At 45.7% G+C, this 26,110-nt stretch overlaps 1 protein-coding gene across 3 annotated transcripts; it reads left to right on the top strand.

The window, feature by feature from the left end:
• Positions 1-1,187: 1,187 nt before the first annotated feature.
• Positions 1,188-24,398, top strand: SLC18A1 (solute carrier family 18 member A1). Of its 3 annotated transcripts, XM_045535248.1 has the most exons (16): positions 1,188-1,372; positions 3,192-3,437; positions 4,473-4,836; positions 5,476-5,534; positions 8,820-8,903; positions 9,827-9,919; positions 11,398-11,487; positions 11,732-11,775; positions 13,449-13,509; positions 13,592-13,687; positions 19,815-19,893; positions 20,863-20,914; positions 22,416-22,479; positions 22,750-22,869; positions 23,031-23,164; positions 24,020-24,398. In XM_045535248.1, the coding sequence occupies exons 2-16, from the start codon at positions 3,314-3,316 to the stop codon at positions 24,128-24,130; spliced, it is 1,575 nt and encodes a 524-aa protein (XP_045391204.1). In that variant the 5' UTR covers positions 1,188-1,372; positions 3,192-3,313; the 3' UTR covers positions 24,131-24,398. The 3 variants fall into 3 exon arrangements, with proteins under 3 accessions (XP_045391204.1, XP_045391206.1, XP_045391207.1); XM_045535250.1 differs by lacking the exons at positions 1,188-1,372; positions 13,592-13,687 and having other exon boundaries at positions 3,179-3,437; XM_045535251.1 differs by lacking the exons at positions 1,188-1,372; positions 23,031-23,164 and having other exon boundaries at positions 3,179-3,437.
• The last annotated feature ends 1,712 nt before the right edge of the window (positions 24,399-26,110 follow it).

Below are 26,110 nucleotides of genomic sequence, written 5' to 3'. Positions count from 1 at the left end.
ACTTTATACTTATGAAATAACCACTCCTCATTTCCCCCTTCCCTCAAGTCCCAGAAACCATCATTCTACTTTCTGTTTCTATGAATTCGACTACTATAGGTATCTCTTATAAGTGGAATCACATGGTATTTTTCCTTTGGTGACTGGCTTGTTTCACTTAGTATGTCCTCAAGATTCATTTGTGTTGTAGCATGTATCACAATTACATTTCTTTTTAAGGCTAATATTACATTGTGTACCACATTTTATTTATCTGTTCCTCCGTTGATGGACATCTGTGTTGCTTTTACCTTTGGATCATTGTGCATAATGTATTATGCTATTATGATGTACATAAAATTTCATATTCTACTTTTCACTTCCCATTATAATATCTGTGGGTGTGTGTATATATATGGAATATAAATTATATATCTATAATATAATTTCAGAATATTATGGGGGTGCAAACATTTTGGTTACATATATTGCCTTTGCACCACCCAGAGCTACAAGCATGCCCATCCCCCAGACAGTGCGCCCTGCACCCATTAGTTGTGAATTTACCCATCCCTCCACCCCCTCCCGACTTCCCAGCACCCAGTGAATGTTACTTCCATGTGAGCACCTAAGTGCTGATCAGTTGGTACCAATGTGATGGCCACCAGTGACTCTCAATGTCAGAATAATATAGATCTACAGAGCCTCCCGAGATTCTACCATGAGCTCTACTCTCTCCTGCAGCCATCCATCCAGTCATCATTCATACTAGGAATATTCCCTAGAGGCTACTACGTGCCAGGCACCAAGCTAGTATTGGGATGCAAAGACAGTGCACAATTGGCCTTTACAGAGGCCATAGATATTGTATTTTTATGGCATGGCTTGAGAACAACATGCGTAGATCCCTGTCCCCCGCAGCCCGTGAGTGTTCTAAGATTTGTTTCTTTCCAGGAAGCAACTGGGGTACAAGTAGCCTCGTTGACTAAGCAAGCAGCAGGGGACAGAAACTGCATTCTGGTTCTGTCTTGTCTTCCAGCTTGTATTCAGACCCAGGCAAGAGTTAAAGAGTTCGATGATTGATTAGCACAGATGAAAAACAGCACACCCCAGTGCCCCTTGGCTTAGGATAACATCTCCCCTCTCTTTACCCTTGCCAGCCCTGCCTCCCTGCCTTTGATGCAGGGAGCGAAGGGTCTGAATGAAACCTGTTGGAGGTTCCAATTAAATCTCTGTGGACAAAGGGCACACGCACGCACGCGCACACACAGCATCCTCAGATAACAGGTTGCCAATAAATCCGTCAGCAACATTCGCTTTCAGAGAGCAGTCCCTGCTGCCTTGCTAACAGCTACCGCACCTCACGAGTGCTCACACCAATATGGGCTCTAAGGTAAGATTTTTTCCTCCCTCTGGACAAATTTAATCCTTCCTTGTAATTTGTGTCTCTCGTCAGAGGATTTTGACTGTAAAGTTTACTGTTGATTTGTCGGCAAATTCCTGGTTTTGTTTGGATTTGTTTTGAGGTTTTGCTGTGTGGTTGTTTTTTGGTTTTGTTTTGTTTATTTTTGTCTTTCTTTGTAGGACTTACTTTATTTACTTCATTCCATTTTATATCTTTTTGTTTTCCATTGCTTTTCTTTTAGTCTCTTAGTTTCATCCTTATGTATTCTAAATGAATTTGTATTTAGAAATACCTTATTTATACAGAGAAATGGAGGGTCTTAAGTAATTGCATGCATTTTCTGGTTAAAACTTATCTGGGAATTTGGTTCACCTGGGACCTTGGTCACTTGGATCTGTAGCATGGAGGATGTTCTTCTTCCAGCTCTGGGCTTAGAACACAGTAGCTCAATGCTTGGGATGCTTCCAGTATTCGAGGATGGCTATTAAACCCCAGTGATAATCCTTTAAAATTATTTACTCCTTCAATTATGAAAGTAGCTCATTATAGAATATTTGGAAATTATAAAAAAAGGAAAAAGAAGATAATTTAAGTAATTAATTATAAATAGCTGGCATCTGGGTTTATTACTAATCTCTCAAAAATGTGCACATATATTTATTTTTACATAATTGAGATCAAGCTGTACATACAGTTTAATACCTTTTTTTACTTAACATTATATTAATAGTATTTTCAAGTCAACAAAAGTATTTGAAAACATGATTTTAAGAGCTGCTTAACATTCCACCATTAAAATGTTCCATTTTTTTCACTAATAAGAATAATTGAGCAATTAATAATTTTGAACATAAATTTTTGGCTGTACCTCTGATCATTTTCTTAGGATAAGTTCCTTGAAGTAGAGTTACCTAATCAAAGGGCCTGATACATTTCGTGACAGCAATCTATTTTAAAATTTAAATGACTGGTATTGCTGATAATGCAACAGAATCCACATAAAAGAAAATGAAATTCTTCCCAGAAGTTGTTATTACCTGAAGTTTGACAAGGTACTGTGACTTAATGCTGACTAATGATACAAAATCCTAAATAGGAAACTGACCATGAAAGTTAGTATTTTATTTCCCCAGAGCAACACACATTTCTGAGCAGGGGTTTCGAGCTTAAACAATAAAAGTGCTTCTGGTATTACAGAGCAAGGGAAATTGGTGGAGAATAAGCCTACAAGTTAAAAAACTTGGGATTTCATCCCAATTTGGCACTAATTATGTGACCCAAAACTAATCTCCTAACCTCCTGAGCCTCAGATTTCTCATCTGTGAGATCAAAGTGTTGGTCTAGGCCTATGAGTCTCAGTGGGCAGTGCAAGTGACGCTTGTGCCACCTGAAATATTTTTGGGTGGCACATAGAACATAGACAATAATTTTGGGGTGGTATATAGACAGAGAACATAATTTTTTTTCTTTTGACATAGTCCATAAAGTTACTTTTTAATCTTAAAAGGAAAGATGAAGTAAATAATAGGACAGTAAATAATAGTCATCAGCTATGACATAAACCATCAAGGTGATAGGCAAATATCTCTTATTTGAAAAACACAGGCAAAGGTGATCTGTGTTCTGTTTAATGTTTTAGGTGTAATTCCAGATGTAAGTAGCCAATAGGCAGCACTTATGTGGAAGGCATTTTGGAAACCAGGTAGAGTTATAGAGATGTACAAGAAATGAACAGTGATACAGATACGGAAACGTTTCCAAATACCATCTTACTACTTGCAACCTTTTGCGCTTTTGATTTTCATAGTGACTTTCGCTCATCTGAGCAGACTTCTTCCCCTCTTCTGTAAAGGCTGCAGAAGACCTGCAGCTGTAACAGGACCCTCCCCAAGAACCTGAAGGAGACAAGTATCCCACCCTGCCCTCGCCATGCTCAGGACTGTTCTAGACACTCCTCAGAGGTGGCTGAAGGAGGGGAGATCGTCTCGGCAGCTGGTGCTGGTGGTGGTGTTTGTTGCTCTGCTCTTGGACAACATGCTGCTTACTGTGGTGGGTACGTTTGGGGGTCTTGCGCTGAGGGTTAACTTGAACTTGGGCCCCGGCAGGCAGCACACACCCTGCTCGGTTTCAGCAGTGAATGGATTTGAGAATGTTTCTTTTTATGCTCAAAACCACACAGAGGTTGCTGGGGATTGGAGGAAATGGAGTCTGAAGCTTGCCAAACGTTGCTGAAAGACTCCAGAGGTTCAAAGAAGGGGAGGTTCAGAGAGCATCAGATCAGAAAAGAGGGTGACCTGGAGCCAGTACCAGCTGTGTGCTCCTTCCTCCCCAAACTGTCTTCCCAGGGTGCTAATGACTCCACGTGCCCCTGGGCAGCGAGCAGCATCTCACCATGTGGTCTTTCCAGCCTCTGCTCTATAAAAATAGCATAGTTTATTTGCATAGCCAAGTCCTTATCAAGACCTGCCTTCCTTGCAGTTCATTCTCTCAGAGTCCTGCTTTTTCTAGTTGGTACTCGTAATCATTGCGTTAAGTTGTACCAGTGTATAAATGGGTACTAATACGTTGCCCCTCTTGGGTAAAATATACGTGGAGTGTTCAATGACTTGCCCATGATGGGATTCAAGCCCGCCTGTGTCTAACATCTAACAGGTCCCAGAGCTGGGGCTGCCGGCGTCACATTGCCCAGTCCCCTCCCACCCCCATCCTCTGGTCTGTGTGAGAGCCGGAACAAGAAGGCAGACTCTGCCTGGTTCCACCTCGGCTGGAACATGCTCACATGTCTGCAAAAAATTGTGATAGCTCAGTGAGTATTGATTTGGGTATTACACAGAAATTTTAGTGAGTAGACAAATTAGCCAATACGGAATCCACGAATAACAAGGACTAACTGTATGATGGTGGCCGCATTTAGGTACTTTAGCAGATAGCATAATTTGGGCAGCAGGGTCTATCAGCAGGCTTTAAATCATGTCACTTAGACACCTTCCTTGAGCATAAAACCAAACCTCATTGTAGTGCCCCAGAACCTAGTAGCGGTAAAAGGGCAATCCTTCCTTAGCCCCTACCACGTGTCCTTGACTTTCAGTGCCTATTGTGCCCACCTTCCTGTATGTCACGGAGTTCAAAGAAGTCAACTACTCTCTGCGCCTCGGCCGTGCCAAAAGTTCCCCGTCTGCCCTCACCTCTCCTGCTTTTTCCGCCATCTTCTCCTTCTTTGACAACACCACGCTGGCTGTTGAAGAAAGTGCACCCAATGGCACAGCACAGACAAATGGCACTTCTGACATCAGCCCCCCTCCAGTTACTGAAGCCGTCTCAGCACATAGAAACAACTGCTTGCGAGGCACAGAGTTCTTGGAGAAAGAGAACACCCGTGTCGGGGTTCTGTTTGCTTCAAAGGCTATAATGCAACTTCTGGTCAACCCATGCGTGGGACCTCTCACCAACAGGTATCTCAGTGGGTGCAGTGCCCCCCAGGGTGCTCAGGGACTCAGGAACAGGGGGATGAGCTGAGGCATTTAAAGGTGGTTTAGAAGGGGAAAAGGAGGACTATTCACTTATCTGGTCCCCAGGGCAGTTGGTATTTGGAAAGCTGGTTACCCCAAACGATAACATATTATTGATGCAATGCACAGGTTTTAGATTTTCATAGTGATATATTGAATACCAAGTACCAAGAAGAGAGCCAGTGAATAGCAGTGTGCTGTTGATGTTATATCTGTCCTCTGGAACACGGCTTGAACAGACGAGGGCTGGAAGGGGACAGTCCTATTGTAATCCTGGAGCACTGTCTTCCCAATCACCATGTTTAGGATTATCCCAATGTTTCAAAGGGGTATGTACTCTACCTAGGCTATCCCTTCTGGAAATGAGAATCTTGGCCCTGGTCTATGGGTAACTTTGCATTTTTGTTTATTTGCTTGGACTCATTCACATGTCTTGTTCCATCTCCACACCTGCATTCAGAGGCATGTTTTACCATGTGCCCTAAATAACTGCATTTCTGCTCCCGCTTACATTAAAAAACATAATTGAAGTATATAAATGCCTATTGGAATTGTATCTTTTTTTTTTAAATTCCCTTTTAGGATTGGATATCACATTCCCATGTTTGCTGGCTTTGTTATCATGTTTCTCTCCACAGTGAGTAAGTAACTTGCTGCCTCTTTTCTTCCCTTCACTGATTATCTTTGATCTTATCATGTGAATTTAGTGTGGAGAGTAGGGTAGCCCAGAGAGTAATAAGGCATCTGACTAAGTGGACTGGGAAGTTGATTTAAATGCTTTGTAGTTTCGGTATGGGAACTAGAACAGTAGTGGCAACTCAGTCTAGCTGGAATTTGTCTGTTCTGCTATAGAAGAACAGATACTTTATTTACTTGAGCTGGGAAATTATGAAGGCCTTTTGAATGTGTATGCTATAGCGTCTCTGTCGGTAATCCCTTGAGCAAGTTTAATACAACCTCCCAGCTTCAGGAAGAGATCATATTATTTTGATATGCCACGGTAAAGGGCAAGTACCAAGAAAAAAAAAAATTGGACAACAGCATCTGGAAAATTCCAAGAAGTCTATTGCTTTCCAGTTAAAGACATTAAAGGTTAGGGCTTAGGAAAGTAAATTTGCTAAAGAAGCAAGGAGAAAGACAAATAGTCCACCCAGTATCTGCTAAATGTTCCTAATAAAATGAGATGGAATAAAAATAGTAAGTGAGAAAAATAAGTCTGGAAATGGACCCTGAGAAGTGAAATAAGAAGGAAGGAATGGGGTTTGTGTTTAGGGGTTCACTCAGGGGAACAGCCTGGGACCCACCTTGGCTCTGATGGTTCTGCTGACTCTGTGCTATCCCATGACACACCTCCTTCTCCCTCGTGTTTTTATTGCCTTTCTGTTGGTTATCTGCTTTCTGTATTCCTCTTCCTCAGCTTTTCTTCCCTTCCAGCATAGGACTTGACTCCTACCAACCCAGTGTTTAAGAAGAATTTGTTGCTTTCAGGGCTGGAAGGCTGCCAAGTGCAAGAGCTTGAGATGTGAAATTCTGTCTTGAGAACTGCATCTTACTAGTAAAAGTCTAGCTGAATCAAAGAAAATAAGGAAATTCAAGTTAGCAATGTTCATTGAAATTCTAGAAGCTCAGCTCATGCTAAATAGCAAATTAAAAAACAATAAGATGCCCTATTTCATCAAATGAGATTTAACATTTTTTTTCCATAAAACTTTATGGAGCATATGTTTTATGCCTTGATGCCCACAGTCATGTAAAGAATGAAAAGACCTGGTTCCAGGTGTCCAGGAGTGTATAATGGCTGTCTAGGGAGACAAACACCTTGCACAATAAGATAATGCAGTGTGCTAGTGGATCCCGAACTCTCTAGCATAAGATCCTTGCCTAATTCTCTGCCAAGACCTCATGTTTTCAAAGCTTTTCTTTTCTTTTCTTTCTTTCTTCCTTTTTTTTTTTTTTTAATATTTTTGAGACAGGGTCTCATTCTTTTGCCTGGGCTGGAATGTGGTGGCATCATCATAGCTCACTGCAATCTCAAACTCCTAGGCTCAAGCAATCCTCCTGCCTCAGCCTCCCTAGTAGCTGGGACTACAGGCGCATGCCACCATGCCTGGCTAATTTTTCTATTTTTTGTAGAGATGGGGTCTTGCTATGTTGCCCAGGCAGGTCTCAAACCCCTGGCCTCAAGCAATTCTTCTACCTTGGCCTCCCAAAACACTAGGATTACAAATGTGATCCACTGCACTTGGCCTAAAAGCTTTTCTTATCTACCTAACTGTATGTATTAAATAATGATTTTCTATGAGATAACCAGTTTTGCTATACTGAGTTGGCCTAACTGTAGCCAAAAGAAACTACGTTTGGTGTTTAGGATATCCTTGTAGCATCATTCAGTGTTTTTAAAATACTTAAAAGAGGTTGCTGACACTCATTACTACTCTGAACTTCCCAACTAGGAAACGTACTTAATGTAATTAGGGGCAAAATGGGGGCTCATGTAAAGGGTGCAAAGTGATAAGCAAATTGCCTTGGTCTTCCTAAATAGGGTGACCAGCTATCCTGGTTTGCCTGGGATTGAGGGGTATCTTAGTCCATTTAGTGTTGCTATCAAGGAATCCTTGAGGCTGGATAATATATAGAGAAAAGAAGTTTATTTGGCTCATGGTTCTGCAGTGCATACAAGAAGCATGGTGCCAGCATCTGCTCAGCATCTGGTGAGGGCTTCAGGCTGCCTCCACTCATGGCAGAAGGCAGAGGGGAGCCAAATGTGCAAAATTGCCTGGTGAGAGAGGAAGCAAGAGAGGTTGGGGGGGGGAGGTGCCAGGCTCTGTTTAACAACCAGCTCTTGCAGGAACTATAGAGTGAGAACTCAATCACCACCCCTCACCATCACTGCCTCAGAACACTATGCATGAGGGATCTGCCCCTACAACCCAAACCCCTCCCATTACACCTCACCTCCAACATTGGGAACCAAATTTCAACATGAGATTTGGTGAGGATAAACAACCCATATCCAAATTATGGCAAGGGGCTTCCCAGGATATAAGACTTTTCAGTTTTTGTGGGATTTTTTGACGTTCAGTTTTAAAACCAAGAAATTTCTGGGCAAACCAAGACAAGTTGATCAAAGGATATAAGAATACTAGACTGAGTAGATTGGAAATCAGAAAGCCAGGAGAGATCAAGGAGGTATATGTTTGGGAGACAAGGAATAGTTCAGTGTGATCATGTCAGGAAATAATGGGAGAAGATTATAAACACAGACAAAAGACATCTGTAATGAATGGGCAAAGGGATTAAAATTCTTCTGATTCAGACACTTTGGGGAGATTCTTCTTGCTGTAGTAGACACTGTTCTGGAATTGGAGGTGAGACATGTCTGAGCTTACTACCCTGACCACCAGCACCCTGTAATTTAGTTTTGGATAATATATTCCTATTTGGTTCTCAGTTTCACATACGTTAGTCTCCAATAGACTAAACCTCTTCTAGGGTATGAACTGAATATTCTCTTGATTTCACATCTGCTACAGAGTCTATCAGAGCTGTGTGTTTAGTATTAATTAATAAATAATGATTTGATTTGGTTAAAAGATCTTCCAATATAAGGTAAGGGGCAGGATCTTACTGAATCACAAGATATTATTTTCTACCCAATGCCAGTAGTCCTTGAAACACATGACATTGCCTTGGCTTATGCTTCTGTGGTTTCTCAGTCTTCTTGCCAACTAAAAAGCAGTTCTGCAGTTCTGATTGAGGGATGGAAGGTTAGAAAGACAATTCCAAAAACAGGGAGCAGTCATCCAACCTTATTAAGACATGTGCATAATGACTCGAATCCGCAATGTCGTGGCCATGTCTTCTGGTGGCTGGGGAAGCCGAGGCAATTTGCTAACTGGAGCTTTCTTGCCATTCTCCTTGCCCAGTGTTTGCTTTCTCTGGCACCTACTCCCTGCTGTTCGTGGCCCGAACCCTTCAAGGCATTGGATCTTCATTTTCATCTGTTGCAGGTAACAACTGACATCTTCATCACACACACACACACACACACACACACACACACCCCCACACGCACAAACACAACCGTCTCTTACTCGCTCAAACCCTGTAAGATTTATAAGAAGAAATTAAGGAAAATAGCATCCTGGTGGGTAGAAATTGTGATTCAGAAACAAGGAAAAGGCCCATAAATCCCTAAGTCTGACATAATAACTTCTTCTAATAATATTCAGGTGCAGCTAGCTCAGGTTAGAACAAGCCCATGGTAACACAGCGAAGTAGACCAGGCTTTTATAATATTTAGTGCTACTTAATGGTCCTTTCTCTGTCCCCTCTTAACGTTTCTTAGGAATGGTAATGTTAACACTACTGCTGTTAGTTAATACCCCCACGGTCTGCAAAGTATTACCAAATACGATATTTACTGGAATCCCATGAAGTTGATGTTTTATGCCAATTTACACCAGACAAATGGACCTGGGCGTGCAGCTGCCCCACAGTACCAGCCCACACCCTCCCCAGGTCCTAGTGCCCTCAAGCTCTTCCTCGGGCTCCCCCATTGAATAGAACAGTCTCTGTGTTCCTGGGTTTTCCTTTTCCTGATCTGCTCTGCCGTCCTCTCATTCAGGGCAGTGCGCTAGGACATGACAAGCGCTGTGAAATGCGGTGTAACCGGGCGGTGGCATTCTGTGTCGCCTCCCCAGAGGCCTTTGCACTTCCAACAATATTCTGAACAGAAGGGGTGAGCACTCTCCGGGTGCGGGGGCCTGCAGGGGCAGTATTTGTGGAGTACTATGGGTTATGTTTTAAACACTCCTCAGGCTGAAATTCTAACGAGGATTATCTCTGAAGATATGGTAGGGCAGGGACCAAGGACTCCACTGGGGCAGGCAAAGCTCCCACGTTCTGGCTCCTTCTGCTTCTCCTCGTGCAGGTCTCGGGATGCTGGCAAGTCTCTACACTGATGACAGGGAGCGGGGACGAGCCATGGGGACCGCTCTGGGGGGCCTTGCCTTGGGACTATTGGGTAAGTGGCACCAGTGGGCTCTAGGATCAGGGGCTGGGGGGACTGTAGACTCTCTGAAGATGGCTCCAGGAGGCAAGTGCTCCCAAGGTCATGGAAGATGAGTCTTTTCCTTCCCTCCCTGGCCCAATCATATTTTGACTCCTTGAGAAATATTACTGACAAAAGATGAAATTTCTTTCTTCCTAAGACACTGAACAGCCCAGAAGGGCCTGGGAAAGTTCCAGAAAGCCAGCCTGTTGGCAGAAGTGAACCTCCCCACGTTAGCAGCCACTGCCTGGCTCAGCTCTGCTTCGAGGCATGGACAGAGCATACCCTTTGCCAGAGTCTCTGCAAAATTCGTTACAGACACAGTCTCCTTTATTCCTCACCATTACCCTGTGAAGGAGGAATAATGCCCCCATTATAGAGATGAGGATAAGAAAGGTTAAATAGCCATCCAGGGTCACCTAGCCAGGAAATGCCAGAGCCAGGATACAGACTGATTTTCTGGGCTCTGAGTCCCAAGCTCCAAACCGTAAGGTTATCCTTTCTCTGGGGCTCATCCCTTGTATGACTTAATCGACATCGTTCCTGCCCTCCAGGAGTTTACAAGCTCATTGAAAAGAAAACACCCACATCTTTTCCTTGGCCTATGCTCCATCTTCTACCACCACAGGGAGGAGAGGAATCAAAAACTCTGTCATCTGTTAGTATCCATTAACCCAAATACGCAGCCTAACACTCACATGCATCCTGGACTTGTTCATCATCAGTCACTCCCAAATGAAAAAGCCCCCTTATATCCACTCATCTCTTCCTGGTTGGAATATGGCACCTGCCTCCTGCCTGAGCTCTCTCGCATCCCTTCCTTCCTCCACGGTGCCGCCAGAAGAATCTTCCTGAGCGCAGAGCTGGTGGTGTTTCTCCTCTGATGTCTCTCCCTAGGCCACAAGGCCAAGATGAGGCCACCTCTAGACACACAGGACCCTCAGTTCCACGGCCTCAACCTTCCCCATCTGCACTCCTCTCCTCCCAAATACTCATACTCTAGTAACACCCACTTTCTTCTCTTTTTTCTCCACCTACACTCTCTTTTCTGACATCTCTGTGTTCTTCATACAAGCTTCTGCCCCACCAGGCACTATGCATTTGGCAAAGCCCATGTGGTTACCTGGACTTTCTGATGTACTCTACTTATATCACCCTCTATGCCTGCAACCTTTTGCTGTTGAACTTCCCACCGTGTTCTAATTGTCCAGTCCCCCCGACACACAAACACACACACACACACACACACACATTTCCTCCAGTAGATAGTGAGCTTTTCGGGGCAACGATCATGTCTTCTCCATCTCTGAATCCCTAGAACCTCCCGTGGAGCTTAGCCCTAGCAGGCCTTAGCAGGCCTTCCGTAAATGCCCACAGAGTAAATGCTCATGAGTTTCCTGGGCTGGGATTCGCCCTCACCTCTGGAATCTGTGCCTGCTTTGCCTTTGCAGTGGGAGCTCCCTTTGGAAGTGTGATGTATGAGTTGGTTGGGAAGTCTTCTCCCTTCCTTGTCTTGGCCTTCCTGGCACTACTGGATGGTGGTAAGTCACCCTTAGGGCCCTCAGGCAAGTGGCAGCCCAGGTCAGTGCTCTGGTGTCCATCTTGACTCATACTAATAAGTGATGTGGGCATGTTTTGATAGGTCAAGGATTGCCCCATCCTAGGAAAGAAGGAAGAAACTGAGGGAGTTGGATTTGTATGTGATAGGGAGCAGCAAGATGGCTGGTATTGGAGCCCCCAGCTAGTTGGTGGACAGACTGAACCATCTCTCCCTCTCTTTCCTAGCTCTCCAGCTTTGCATCCTACAGCCTTCCAGAGTCTCTCCGGAGGTAAGTAGACACCAAGCTCCATTACTAAGAGATATATAAAAAGGCGAAGTGCAGGAAACCAGGCATGCCTGTCAAACCATCAGAAGAAAGGTGAAGGGAAGTAGAGTCAGGGAAAGTGGGAACTGTACTTGGATTCCCAGTAGGGTCACATTTAGGGTAGTGTGGGACACAGTGAGCATATTTGGCTTGATGTTGGACAAAGATGGCAGAAGGGTCTTATGAAGAATCAAAGAAGCCTTGCAGAATATATGAGTTTGTATTTATGCACACACACACACACACACACACACACACACACACACACACACACGTATTTGGAACCAGGAGACGATGACATTGAGACTTGAGTTTTCAGAGTTGTAACATCATCTCAGAGACAGAAAAGGCTGTGGTGGCCACCCAGACAATCTCTCCCCCAATAAAAGACATCCTTCAAGAGCATCCCTAACAGACTGTCATTCTGTCTCAGTGAATAGATGTCAGAGTTGGTATTTGTATGGCTCCAAGCCAAAAATGGCTCTGGAAAATCCATATCAAACCATGAAGCAAGAAAGATAAGAAAGTGCATAAAATATGGAAAGTTTAATCTAAAGACCTTGACTTTGCATTTTAATAGTGTTGGCAGTAATCTTTAGAATAAATTCCTAGAAGTGGGATTGTTGGGTCGAAGGGTTTATTCGACTTCTTTATATGTATTTTTTGATTTACGTCAGTTTGTTTACATTGAATTATATATGGGGTGAGTGCATGATCATTTTAGTTTTAGGATCTCTAAATATCTTAACCCACCCCTGTGTCTATGCAAAGAAGGTTATCAAAACTATTAAATCTGTTAAAAGAAAGCAGTAAACACAATAGAAGATTAGGACTGTGCTCAGGAAGTTTGAAAGAGGGAGACATTCCAGGTAGTGAGTCAGGGAACATTCTAGAAAAGAAGGAGCCATTTCAGCTTGACTGTGAAGAGTGGGCAGGATGTTGAACTCTGGAGAGGAGAAGGCAGGTAGTTGAGGCAAAGGTAGCAAAGGTGAGGGCCAAGGGACCGCTGGGTGCATGGAAGGAGGGTGGGTGACCAAGTTTAGCTGGGATGAAAATATGTCCTGGGGGGAGGGGACATTGGAACTGGACATTTAGGCTGGCATTTTAACCTAGGTGTTCAAGCTGCTTTTACTACCTCAGTCCAGTATTGGCTCAAAATGGTCAGAACAAAGAATTCAGAAAGCTTGAGAGGCTTTCTGAGTATGGCGTCTATGCTCAGTTTTGGGTTTCAGCATCTGCCTGTGGTTTTCCCAGGACACACAGTGCTGGGGAGTCTAGCAGAGACTCAAGGCCAGGAGTCCAGATATCTGTGGCCCAATGCGGGCCTTGCTACCAGTCCACTCTGGCCTGGTTGATAGTCATTTGAAGGCAGAAATCACTTCTGGACTACGTTGCCCCCTTTCTGAGACCACCACAGTGCCTGCCTTGCACACAGGAGGGGCTTTGCCACCATTCATTCCGGGACGTCAGGCAAGTCCCTGGACTTTCTCTCCCTCGACTGGGTTTCCTGGTCTGCAGTGATGGAGCTGATGTAAAATGGTCTTTAAGGCCTTGTCTGCACATTCTCAGATTCTGTGAAAAGAGGAGATATGTATACACTGCACAAATTAAAGTGTTTTTGTCATCCATGTTCTCAGAGTACCAAGGGGACTCCGCTCTTGACGCTTCTCAGAGACCCTTACATCCTGGTGGCTGCAGGTGAGCTGACAATGTCCACCCACTGGGCTGGGAGAGTCTAGGCTTCAGGAAGCCCCATAGGCTCACAGCACTGTCCCCACAGGTTCCATCTGCTTTGCCAACATGGGAGTGGCCATCCTGGAGCCCACACTGCCCATCTGGATGATGCAGACCATGTGCTCCCCTGAGTGGCAGCTAGGTACGTGACCTTGGCACCTGCTAGGCCGGGGCAGGAGGCAGGTACTTTGGGCCCTTCCTCTCAGATCCAGGTCATCAGAGTCACACAGGGACAACATGCTTCCTTCTCAGAATGACCTTCCAGGTCCGTACCCATGAATCAAGCCCGAGTGGGTGGGCAGTCCCTCAGAGAAGCAGTCTGAGGACGGGCAGGGTGGGAGTGAGGGAGGTCACATACCTAGCTATGTAGTAGAATGATTAAAAATTTCCAGTCTAAAGGCCTAGGTTTTGGTTTCAGCTCCACTGATTGCCTGTGCAGACTTGTGCAGATCACTTAGGCTTTCTGAGCATCAGTTTTCTCATCTCTAAAATGAGCATCATAATTCTACCTAGTTCAAAGAGAAATTGGAGGAATAAATGACATAAGATGTGGAAATGCTCTCTACCACGTACAGTATTGATATGCACCACCATTACCATCCTTGCTTTCCTCTCTTCCATGCTCCATCCCCAAGATTACCCTTTTGCTGTCTTTTCACCTCTAAAAAGGTGCTTATGTAGCACATACATTGGACAGTTGCTGGGCTCTGTGTCCCAGGAGAAGCTCTGGGCCCAGGAGAGAGCTCCAGTGTCCTATTCTCCATGCAGAGATTAAGAGAGGAGGCTTCAGCCCTTCCTAGGAAGCCTGAAGAAAGAGGGCAGAGAAGGCTACGTGCAAATTGCTCCGTCACTGCAGAGAAGAGAGGTTTATCGGGCCAGAGGGGAAGCTGATAAGAATGTGATATAGCTCAGCATGCAATAAAAAGCACTAAATCTAATTTTTAGGGGACGGTGCTAAGCAAGGCTCCCAGCTGCACTCTTAGCCCCAAATTGAATTGTTCTGGGCTGCAACTGCCTCTGACCATGACAATTAATTGAGTTATTCGGTGTTCAGGGCAGATAATGCATCCACTGCCCCAAGGCTCTGGCCAGTCAGGTTCTTGGTGCCAGTGAGCAACTGCAGCACAGCCCTTCTCCAGCAACCCAGTCACCAGTTACCACCATCTTTCACAGCTTTCCTCAGTACTGTCTGGTCTGTAAAATCTGACATCAAAGGTTCTCAGATGATTACATCAGGATCACCTGGAGAGCATGTTAAACACTACAGGCATGGTGGCTCATACCTGTAATCCTAGCACTCTGGGAGACTGAAGCGGGAGAATAGCTTGAGGTCAGGAGTTCGAGACCAGCCTGAACAAAGAGTGAGACCCTCGCCCCTACTAAAAATAGAAAAATCAGCCAGGCACGGTGGCATGCACCTGTAGTCCCAGCTACTCAGGAAGCTGATGCGGGAGGATTGTTTGAGCCCAGGAGTTGGAGGCTGCAGTGAGCTATGATGACACCACTGTACTCTAGCCTGGGCAACAGAGGAAGACCCTGTCTCAAAAAACAAAACAAAACAAAATTTAAAAAGCTAAATGAATATCAGAATACTGTCTAGTGCAAAGAGAAATTGGAAGAATAAATGCCATAAGATGCTGAGTGACCTTGAGCAATTCAGTAAACACAAGCTTTCATGCCTGTTAAGTTTCCAGATGATGCTGATATGGTCGCTCAGCAACCCCCCTTTGAAAACCACTGCTCTGCATAAAGAACACCTCAAGGTTTTTGGGAGGAACAAAGGAGTCAGTGCTTTTGAGAGCAATGTGTAGTCTGTGACTGAATGCTTGCTATGTGGCAAGGTACTGTCATCAAGGGGAGGAAACACCCCAGGCTTTGGAAATAGATCCCCGTAGGTTTGAAGCCTGACCTGGCCACTGATTGTAACCTTGGATAAGTTATTTGACCTCTTTGAACTCTGCTGTGGTCTGAACGTGTCCCCCAAAATGTCTGTGTTGGAAACTTAATCCCCAATGCAACAGTATTGTGAGGTGGGGTGATGAGGTCAGGGGGCGCTGTCCTCATGAAGGGATTAAGGTGTTATCACAGGAGTGGGTTAGTGATGAAATGGGGGGGTTTGGTCCCCTTTTCCTCTCTCTTTCCATGTGATGATCTTCTGCCATGCTATGCCCCAACAAGAAGGCCCTTGCAACATGGCCAAGCAGATGCTGGAGTCATGTCCTTGGACTTCCCAGCCTCCAGAATCATGAGCCAAATAAGTCTCTTCTCTTTTTGAATTACCCAGTATTGTGTTATAGCAGCAGAAAACAGACTAAGACAGATTGCTCTTTTTATTTATAAAAATGAACATATTTTTTAGGATCATTTTGACCTATGTATTCTAGATGGATCAGCACAGTGCATGGAATAAGGATATATTCAGTAAGTTAAAAAAATATTAAATTACTATTTTTATAATGATTTTTGTTTAAGTAATTCTGATAGTCACAAAATGTGTAATCCCTCACCCCTTAAAGACATGCTGTGAAAAATATGTACCTATCTATAGACATATAGTCTGGAACACCTATTTTTGCACAAAATGCTGCAGAAATGTAAGCTGTAGCCAGATCCTAAAGAACAAGCTACATGGATGGAGGAAAATCTCATTCAGGAAATTTCATGCCCTTTAAAATGATGTCAAGGAGATGTATCTAGGAGACTGCTAGGCTTCCTAAAGATGCTTGCATTCACATATTAGATAAACAACAGTTGAGTAGTTATAACCTCTAAATTTTTTAAAGCAATTAAATACAAACAAATGGGTACAGTTTGGAATAGATTGCCACCTGTGCAGATAGACTAGACAAATACACTAAGGTGAGCTTTACTTCCAATCCATGGAAGAGAATATTAAAAGCAAACAAGCTGTCAGCCAGTAACTGGTGAACTGTTGACTTTTGGTATAATTGTAATCGTCATGACACTTTTTATTAGGCTGTGCTGTTTCTTCTAGGTACAGAGAAGCATAAGAGGGCTGGTGAGACCCAAAGAAACTCACACTGCTGATTCCGAGCAGTCCCCTGACCAGAGCAATCTGTGCTGCCACACTGGGGGGTGTGGAGTAGCAGAAACACCTGGATTTGGAATGAGAAGGCCTGGGTTCAAGTCCTGACCCTGTCACTCACCAATTGTGATGATAATAATTAAGGCCAGTGCTCCTCGGGCACTTACTCTGGGCCAGGCACTGTGCAAATGCTTGATATGCACAATTTCATTTAAACACCACAACCAGCCTATGTGGTAGAAATTATGATTATACTCATATTTCAGAGATTTCTTAATCTAACCCAATTTCCAATGTGCTTTCCAATCGTGGACCTTGTGGAGCTCCCTGTCATTGGCAAGCATTCCTGTGCCCTCATCCTCTTCTCTGAACACTTCCTTCACCTTCTTGCCCTGAGCCCCGGATGTTTTCTGTGAACACTGTTTCCCTGCAGCCTCTTGGTGGAAGTCCATGCTCCCCCAAACCTTGCTCTCCTTGCTGCTTCCGAATCATTTCCTCTCTGTCCTCCTTCAAAGACCCCAGTTCCTTTGAAGATCATGTTGTTAGATTACACCACCCCACCCCTCTTCATTGCAATCATCTGGTGACCCTTAGCTGCCCCTCATCATTCATTCATTCATTCATTCAAGCTGTCACCATCTGACTCATATTCCTTTCACCTCTACTCCTGTCACCAGTTTTGGTGACTTCAGTATCCAGGTGAATAATATCTTGTCCTCTTCCTTAGTCTACTCTCTTACAATGACCTTTTCTTCCTCTCCGCCTTAACCCATCCACCTTCTGTAAACGCTGACCTTGACACCGGTGTTAATTATATCCCCTCTGGAATCTCAAGTCCAGGCAAGTTCTTACATATTCCCTACTCAGGTGTTCTCATATCCCCAAATAAACAATTTTTGGCCACTCTGAGATGACCAATCCATTGGCCTAAGTTCTGTTTCTATTTCCATCTCTATTCATGTCCTCACTTCATTCTTTACTCAGCTTGGATTCAATGGTCCATCATTAGTGTCACTCCTTTGAAACTCCTCTCTCCCCCTGGGGTTGTCACCTGGCAAAGCCTTAACTCTGATTAAATCTATCAGTTCCCTATTCCTTGTCTGCATCTAAGCAGTGGATGGGGCTGCAGAAAAACACACAGCCAGGCTGTTGCTTTCACCTTAAATTTACAGCCACAAATCTAAAGCGGGCTTCACACTGCCCAGTGATCTTTAGTTGTTGCTGATCTCTAGTTGTGCTGTCCTTCCCACTTTCCAAAATGACTGTTTCCAAATGACACCTCTCCACTTAAACCTTCTATACATGCCCATCCTTTCATCATTCTCAGCTGTTGACTTTGTCTCCTAGTCATTGAGAAAACAGAAGCAATGAGAAGGGAATTCGCCGGTTTCCTTCACTAAATGTATTCATTCCCCTGCACCTGTACCCACACGCACTGTCCCAGCTCTGATCAAAGGCCAGACTCCCCTTCTGGATTCCATCTCCTCTCACCTCCTTCACTGGCTACCCCTCATCACCTTTGCTCTCTTTTCCTCTTTTGCTAACATTTAAAGGTAGAAGTCCCCTGGGCTCAGACCTTGGATCTCTATTCTCCATTTGATCTTCCGTAGATGATCCCGTCCATTCTCATGGCTTTCAGAACCACGTGTAAACCAATGAGTCTCAAATTTATCTCTCCTTGGAGCTCCAGATTTATATATCCCACTGCCTGACATCTCTGCATGTCTAACAGTTATCTCAAGCCTTTCATATGTCCCCCAAGCTCTTCCTTGTCTACCAGTCTTCCCTATCTCCAGCCACCCAGTTCATTAAAGCAAAAACCTATGTTATCCTTGGCTTCTCCCTCCCCCTCCTTACTCCAGTGTGTGCACTGAATCCAACAGAAAATGCTCCAATGTTACCTACAAAACCTCTCACTTTATTCACTTGTCTCCACTGTGACTTCTAAGCTGAGGCACCATCACTTTTCTCCTGGATTCTGTGAACAGTCTTCTGGTTTCCACTCTTGTCCCATGAACACATTCTTCTAAGGGACTTTGGAAAACATAAAGCTGATTATGTCAATTCCCTCCAAAGTTTCCCATGGCCCTGGAAAAGAAATTCTGAATTCTTTCCTAGGACTGCATCTTCTCACTCTCTACGTTGTTCATTATGCTTCAGCCCAGTGATTTTTTTTCTTTAAGGCCTTTTAGTTTGCATTAGATGCTTTTTATTTTCCACTTGAAAGGGCCACTCTTTTGGTCATTGAGGTCTCAGCTTAAGTGCCACCTCCTCAGCAGAGCCTTCCCTGACCCCCAAATCCTACATAGCTGTTCTTCCTGATCACTCTGCCATATCACCATGTTTTTCAAAATTGTCTTTTTCATCTCATTTGTTTACTTGTTTATTTGTTTGTTGTCTGTCTTCCTCCCCTGGAATGTAAACACCCGAAGAGCTAGGATTTTGTTTGTCTTATTCAGTGCTCTATTCCTAGCCCCTAGATTACTTGGCACATGATAAAAGCTCATTAAAATGAATAAACAAATGAATGAATGAATGAATGAGACTCAGAGAGGGTAAGTAAATCACTCAAGGTCACAGGGCTAATAAGTAGCCAAGCGATGATTGAACCCAGAACGGCGTGGCAGATACCAAAGCCCACATTTCCAGAACACTTCACTCTACCGTCACAAAAAGCCAGATGGCCAGGGCTTCAATTTATAAAACACTTTACATCCATTATCTAATTCGCTCCTCTCTGTAACCTGGTATGACTTAAACTGTAGCTTTGCTTTTCCCAGATGTGGAAACCAAGGCTCAAAAAGGTTTAGTAGTTTATCCAAGGTCCCTATCAGAGCAATGGCAGGGCAGGTGAGTAGCAAGACAAGAATCGACTCCCCAGGAAGTGTGTGTATCTCTCTCTGAAGCTCATGTTTTCATGCTGATACTCAGGGGTCTTTTATGCAGGAGAACAGCTCATTAGGGCCATTCATGAGGAAGTCTGAGCGGGGAGCTGGAAGCACGTTGAGTGTATTAAGGCTAAACACAGCCCTGCTCCTGCAGCAAGCAGAGGTGTGAGGTCCTAGGACATCTGCTCTGGTTTGCACAAAGATCCCCAAACTGTAAAACAAAGTGGTTAGGGGATCCTGCAAGGTAACCAGGGGACATCACTGTCTTGGAGGAGACAAGGTGCTTTGGAGTGACTTGGACACGTGCTAAGGTGAGGGTCTGTGTCTTTCTCCAGGTGTGGTTTTCCTGCCTGCCAGTGTGTCCTACCTTATCGGCACCAACCTCTTTGGGGTGTTGGCCAACAAGATGGGGCGGTACGTAGCCTGGGGATCTGGGAAGAATGCTAGGAATGTAAGATGGGAGAACCCTTTGAGGTTGTCCCTGCACTTGGGATGATGAACAGCTTCTCTGAGGTCGAAAGTTTAGGACGAGTACACACTGATCAAAACTGCCCACTGGGAGGATGGGTGGTGGGTGGGTGGGTGGCGAGGTCAGTATGGACAGAGGATGGTCCTGAGCTCTGCGCTGGTTGCTCTAGAAGAGGCAGTGGGTACATGGGGGATAGCCCTCACTTTCCAGCTGTTTGCTACCCAGTTGAAGAGAAAAAATAAGCCCAAAAGAGAACAGCTTTGAAAAAAGCAGTACTTTGGGGCAGTGATTGTCAAACTGTGTTCCATGGAACTCTAGAGAGTGCCACTGAAGTGCCTCGGAGGCCACCCAGGGGCAAGGACTGGGGGCAAGAGATGTAAGTCTGGATTCTGTTCCTCGACTGCAGTGGGAACAGCTTTAGTTTGATCTTTGGAGTTTAGCATAAAGATTTTTAAAAATAAGTTTAAAAAGCGCTGCCATGGGAAATCAAAGAAGGAAAGAAGTTTGGTGCTTTTTGTGGTTTTCAAGGTGGACCTCAGAGACCCAATAAAATGTGGCTAGGTAGGAGGGAGTCTGGACTGGAAAGCAGCATGAGATAAGTTTGAGGGCTACTCCCAAGGGTCCAGTGCCTTCTGAGCCTGCTGATTCCTCTGCTAAGGGAAGGAAGAATATGTCCCATTGCACCTGCGCCGCCTCTACTTCCTGGTGGGGCCAGGGAGGAGATGAGGGCAATGAACGGATGGGGAGAGCACTCCCCTGGGCACAAATCCATCACGTAGAGATGGATTCATCTTATTAAGTCCTAAGGGTTGCTGGAATTAGGGCTGGCAGGACTTGCCAGTGTGGTGGTGACAGGGTGGTGGTAGAAGGGACGTTCCCCTTTGTGCTGCTTGACGATGGGTCTTTTCTTTCAGGTGGCTGTGCGCCCTGGTTGGGATGGTGGTCGTAGGTACCAGCCTGCTCTGTGTAAGTATAAAAGGCTTAGTTGAGAGAGAGACTCAGACATTTAAAGACCACTTTCCTTTATGGTGAGTGGAGGATTGACTTGGCAAGGACCGTTGGCCAGACTGGTTTTGAGTAGGTAGGAATTGAGCACCGGGGGAGATTCCACAGTTGAAGGGCATCCCACTGAGGGTGGGGGAAGGAGAGCGAGGGGGCAGAGGGGCAGCGGGCCCAGAGGTCCGAGGCTCTGTGTGTGGGCGTATGAAGTGACACATGTTGGTATCTATTTCTGGGGCCAGCAAAGTAAATGAAGCATTTTATGACTTCACTTACTCATCTCACCCTGATAGACCCCACAAGTCCCCAGGGAGCCTCAGTTGCCATCTGTGCCTCAGTCACCAGCCCCAGAATGTTTGATTGAAGAAGAAAAGCAGTTTTTCTATTTTCAAGAGCCCCCACTCAAGTCCTGTAAGCCTCCATTTCCCCTCTCCCCAGTGGGACTCAGGAGCACAAAGCGTCCTAGGCTTGGGGGACAGGGGAGGAGGGCAGCAAGACGCTGGGTACTGTGCTCAGGACCAGCTGGAGGTCCCCAGTGGGAGCTTGAGCTCCGGTTTCCACCCTGGCTTTGTATGTGACTTTGAGCTGGTGACCTCACCTCTCTGTGCTCAGCGTCCTCATCTGAGTAGAGAAGATTCTGACGTGTCCCCAGGGTTGTCAAGGTTCCAGCGTTGTCGAGGTAATCCCCATAAACCACAGCTCAGTGTCAGGCATGGGCTGAGCCCCAGCACGTCTCAGCCAATAACTATTGATAAAATATAAACACTTCTTGAGGCATCACCCCTACAATTGTTAACAGTATGTTAAACCCTTAAGGAGTGAACCTGGGGTAGCAGGTTTGGGTGACAGTTGCCCAGAAAGGGAGGTGAGGAACCTGCAAAAGAGGGAAGGAAAGGTTTTCATTGAGGAGCGGGAGGGCTGTGGGAAGAAGCCTCACAATGTGTCACCCAAACCATGTCACCTGCCCCCTCTAGCTTATGGCTAATTGGTTGTTGGGCTCTCTTCTCTGTCTTCTTGCTCCGATGGCTACTGAGCTACGGGTTTAAACAAAACCTTTGGATGGTGTCAGTAATGGAAAAGAGGGCAACTCCATTCAATGAAGAACGTGGAGAGAAGTGTGTGTTTGGGTGGAGATGGGTAGAGGAAGGGAGGAAGCATCCATGTGACAGAAAAGGACCCTATCATGGTATAATGGAGTCGAGTCTGAGGTTCAAACTTGATCTTGGCACTCCGCAGCTCTGCAACTTTGGGCAGGGCATTTAACCCAAATGGCACCAGTGTAGTTTTCAAATCTTTACAATGGAGGGAAAGATGATTCTTCATAAGAAGGTATGAAAATGCAAAGAAATGATGCGTGTGGCCCATAGCACATGCTTAATGTGAGTGCATGTCATGTGACAACCCCTTGAGCCCTGTCCCCACCTGTCCCAGCTGGAGTCCTGACAAACTCTTCTTCCGTCCCTTGCAGGTTCCCCTGGCTCACAACATTTTTGGTCTCATTGGCCCCAATGCCGGGCTTGGCTTCGCCATAGGTAAGAAGTGCCCTCAGAGGAAACAAGAAGCCCCCGAACACTGGGTGCAATGCCTTTCCTCCCCCTTTTCTCATCCGAGGAGGCAGGTGGGAAGGCAGAAGGAGCAGGAGGGCGGCTGGCAGGGTGTGGAGAGACGGACTCATAATTCCCACCTGGAACAGGTGTTGGTGCCGAGGGGGAGGACGGCAGGCAGAGCGAGGGGACCCGGGGGGAGGGGCATGCTACCGACTGTGGGTGGGGCTGACAGCGCCCTGTTTGTGCTGGCCACAGGCATGGTAGATTCCTCTATGATGCCCACCATGGGACACCTGGTGGACCTGCGCCACGCCTCCGTGTACGGGAGCATCTACGCCATCGCCGACGTGGCTCTTTGCATGGGCTTCGCTATAGGTACGTTGCTGTTTCCCAGCGGGAAGTGGAGCAGGACCATCCGAAGGTTCTGGAGACAGTTGACCCTGCGGCATGCTCTGGGTCACCCACTGCCCTTGGCATAGTGGCGTACATGTGACCAGGCTCTGTAAACACATGTGACCTTGATGTATTCCTCACAGGCCCATCCACTGGGGGTGCCATTGTGCAGGCCATCGGTTTCCCCTGGCTCATGGTCATCATTGGGATCGTCAACATTGTCTATGCCCCTCTCTGCTGCTACCTGAGGAGCCCCCCAGCCAAGGAGGAGAAGCTTGTAAGGAGCTCTGACTGCTAAAAAAAAAATCCACTTTTGTTTCTCCCATTTCCTTTCATCCTGAGCTCTTATTTCCTCTCTCAGTAGTTTCTCTGCTTTGTCCCGTTTTCTGATCCCTTTTTCATCTTCATCCTTCCTTTGTGCCTTTCCTTAATTTCCCTTCTCTCAGTAACCACTTCCTCTCTTTCCTTGGGTTGTTAGGAAGAGCCTCAGGGAAAGAAGGAAAATGAGAAGCTCACAAAGAATTGGGGACAGGGGACCCTCAAAGGCATCCTCTAGTTGCTGTGGTTACTGGCAAGGTGCTAATTGCCAAGTTGTCTCCCCCCAAAATGGGCAGAATCCCATTGTGCACATTCCTCCGTTCACTCATTCATTCGATCATTCGTTCGAGTGTGCCGTTATCCTTACCAGGGCATCTCTTTCAAAGGACAAAAGCCTCAGGGAAGAGAGCCGCAGCGTGTGATTTCCTTTAGTTAGATACTCTCCTCTTATTGCAGCACGAGGCACCCTGAGGGGCCTGGCTGGGTTAGGAGTGGATGTCGAGGCTGCTCAAAAACACAAAGGAAGGCAGAAGGTCTGAGGGACAGTGGTGCGGTTCCAGCCGGCTCCCTGCCTGCCGGAGCTGGCACTGCCGCTGTTAGGACTCCATTAAAAGCATACCGGATGTTTGTCCTGACGAGGGTGGATAGACCCAGGTGCCTGGGGAGGCCTGTGCACGTACGTGAAGCAGAAAGAGGGTCCTGCGTTTGTTTAGTGTGTCTTTCCTCAGCAAGGCTAGACTGGGATGAGCTGACGGGGGAATGGAATGGGTAGAAGATGTGCAGTGATTTCTCTCCTTGCCTCTCCCCGCTGCAGGCTATTCTGAGCCAGGACTGCCCCATGGAAACCCGGATGTACGCAACCCAGAAGCCCACGAAGGAGTTTCCCCTGGGGGAGGACAGTGACGAGGAGCCTGACAATGAGTAGTAGCAGCAGAGATGGTCCCTGAGCCCCAACACGTGTGAACTCACGAGGCTCAGACTTCAGCCACCACCTGCTTCCCTGGAACCAGATCACTGGGGGCTGCTCAGTGGGTGTCCCGTCCCCTCCCCTGGGCATCTCCTTCCCTCTGCCCTTCTCACCTGTGTGACCCATAGCTCTCCCTCTACACTTGGGGCCTCAGGTGGCCCGTGATTTGTGGGAGGACAGAGTGATGCTTTCTCCCAGGCTGCTGCGAGGTTTATTAAACTTGAGCTGTGACGAGTTCTGCAAGGGGTGACTCATTCCACGGAGGAGGCAGCAAGCAGGGTGCCCCTGAAACCAGTAGGATGACTGACAAGTCTTGTTTTATCTGTTGTCTGATTTTCTTTGGCAGATTCCCAACAGAGCATTTTGTCCTCTGTCCCCAGCGTGTTCCTCACTGGGTTTTCCCAGCTGAATTGAGAAAGCGTGTTCCATGTTGTACTGCTGTCTAATGCCACCTTGGAGAGATTGTTGCTTGTTTTGTGTAAGCTGAGTGGTTTTTCTGTGGTGAAACCTACAGCTGCAAAAATGACTTGACCCTCGGTGAATTGGGTCTTCTGTTTTCTTCATTATCAAGTGGGAAGGGGAAGAGCCTTTTTCTCTTATGCTGGAGTTGCTGACATTCTCGTGATCTCCTCTGTGTGTTCCTACTTTTCCTGACCCCCTCCCCCTTAGAAATAAAAGTAGGAGAAGGACAGAAGACACTGTCTATTAGACCCACGATTTCATGGGAAGAAGTGAAAAGAAACTGCCCTGAAATCCTTCCTGAAGGTAGATTTCCTGATACAAGCAGTAGAGTGAGGCATTGTTCACACTTGCTAATGCATAATTACTGCCTGATTCAAGCATGGTAAAACCAGATGCTGTTTTATAGCAAAATAGAGTGTGTGGGCAAATATAGTAGGTGCTATAAATATTATGACATTTTGCTACGTTTTTGAAGCAGTTGTTGGATGATGGGGTTTTAAATAGGTGGGAGATATAGCACCCACCCTAAGTAGGTTCCCATCTATTCGGGCAAACAGGATATACCCCGTATAAAAATGATCAATACTGCAAATTAGCATATACTCTGTGTTCAGGTGCAAGGAGACAGGGTGCTCATGGTCTAGGTGGGAGATAATGGCAGAGATGGAGGTGGAGGCAGGATGGAGACACCCACAGAAGCAGGCTTTCGGGGTGCCTGGATATCAGATTGGGGTGTTCAGACTTTATCTGGAATGGTACCTGGCTCTGAGAACTGCACTCCTCTGTAGGAGTTTAGTGGGTTCAGCACAGGCCCTGAGTCACTGGAGCACATTCAAGCTGAACCTCTCAGTGAAACTTTATCACTCAGACGACAGGCACCTGATTTATGGATATGCTTTTAGAGAGTTGGCATTAACTAGACTTACCTGATTCGCAAAACCAGATGTACTTATATCATTTAGTCAGGGTAATGTTTGTCTCGGATTTTGAAGGAGCCCAGAGGTGAAATTAGACAATTATTTGTCAAAATATATAAGCTGTAACTACACATGCACACTGAGTGAGTGGCCGCTGGGGCTCTCTGCAAAGGTGGGAGTGGGTGGGGCAGGGGAGGAGCCCTGGCAATGACAGACGCCGACTCTCACATGCACATAGGGCAGGGTGTGTAATAAAGGTTGGGCTTGTTACGGAAATGAACACATTAAAAATAGAAAGAATATACTTTTTTAAGAGAAAGCCATCCCTGATTGCCAGTTAACACTGAGCAGTATATGAAAACATGAATAAAGGGGAAACCAATGGATATAATTTATTAAGACTTTCAAAATACTCTTGATAAGGGTCAACACCAGACACTATGAAGTAAGTCAGGACATCTGTTTTATCATAGATCAGAAATAGGTTAAGGACCATAATATGTATATAGCCTATGGTATAAAAAGGAGAATCCCACAAGAATAAAAAAATGGAATTAGT

Source organism: Lemur catta, chromosome 22, assembly GCF_020740605.2.
Source record: "Lemur catta isolate mLemCat1 chromosome 22, mLemCat1.pri, whole genome shotgun sequence".
NCBI lineage: Eukaryota > Metazoa > Chordata > Mammalia > Primates > Lemuridae > Lemur > Lemur catta.
Note: the sequence above shows the minus strand (reverse complement) of the source record. Positions and strands in the feature narration are given on the sequence as shown.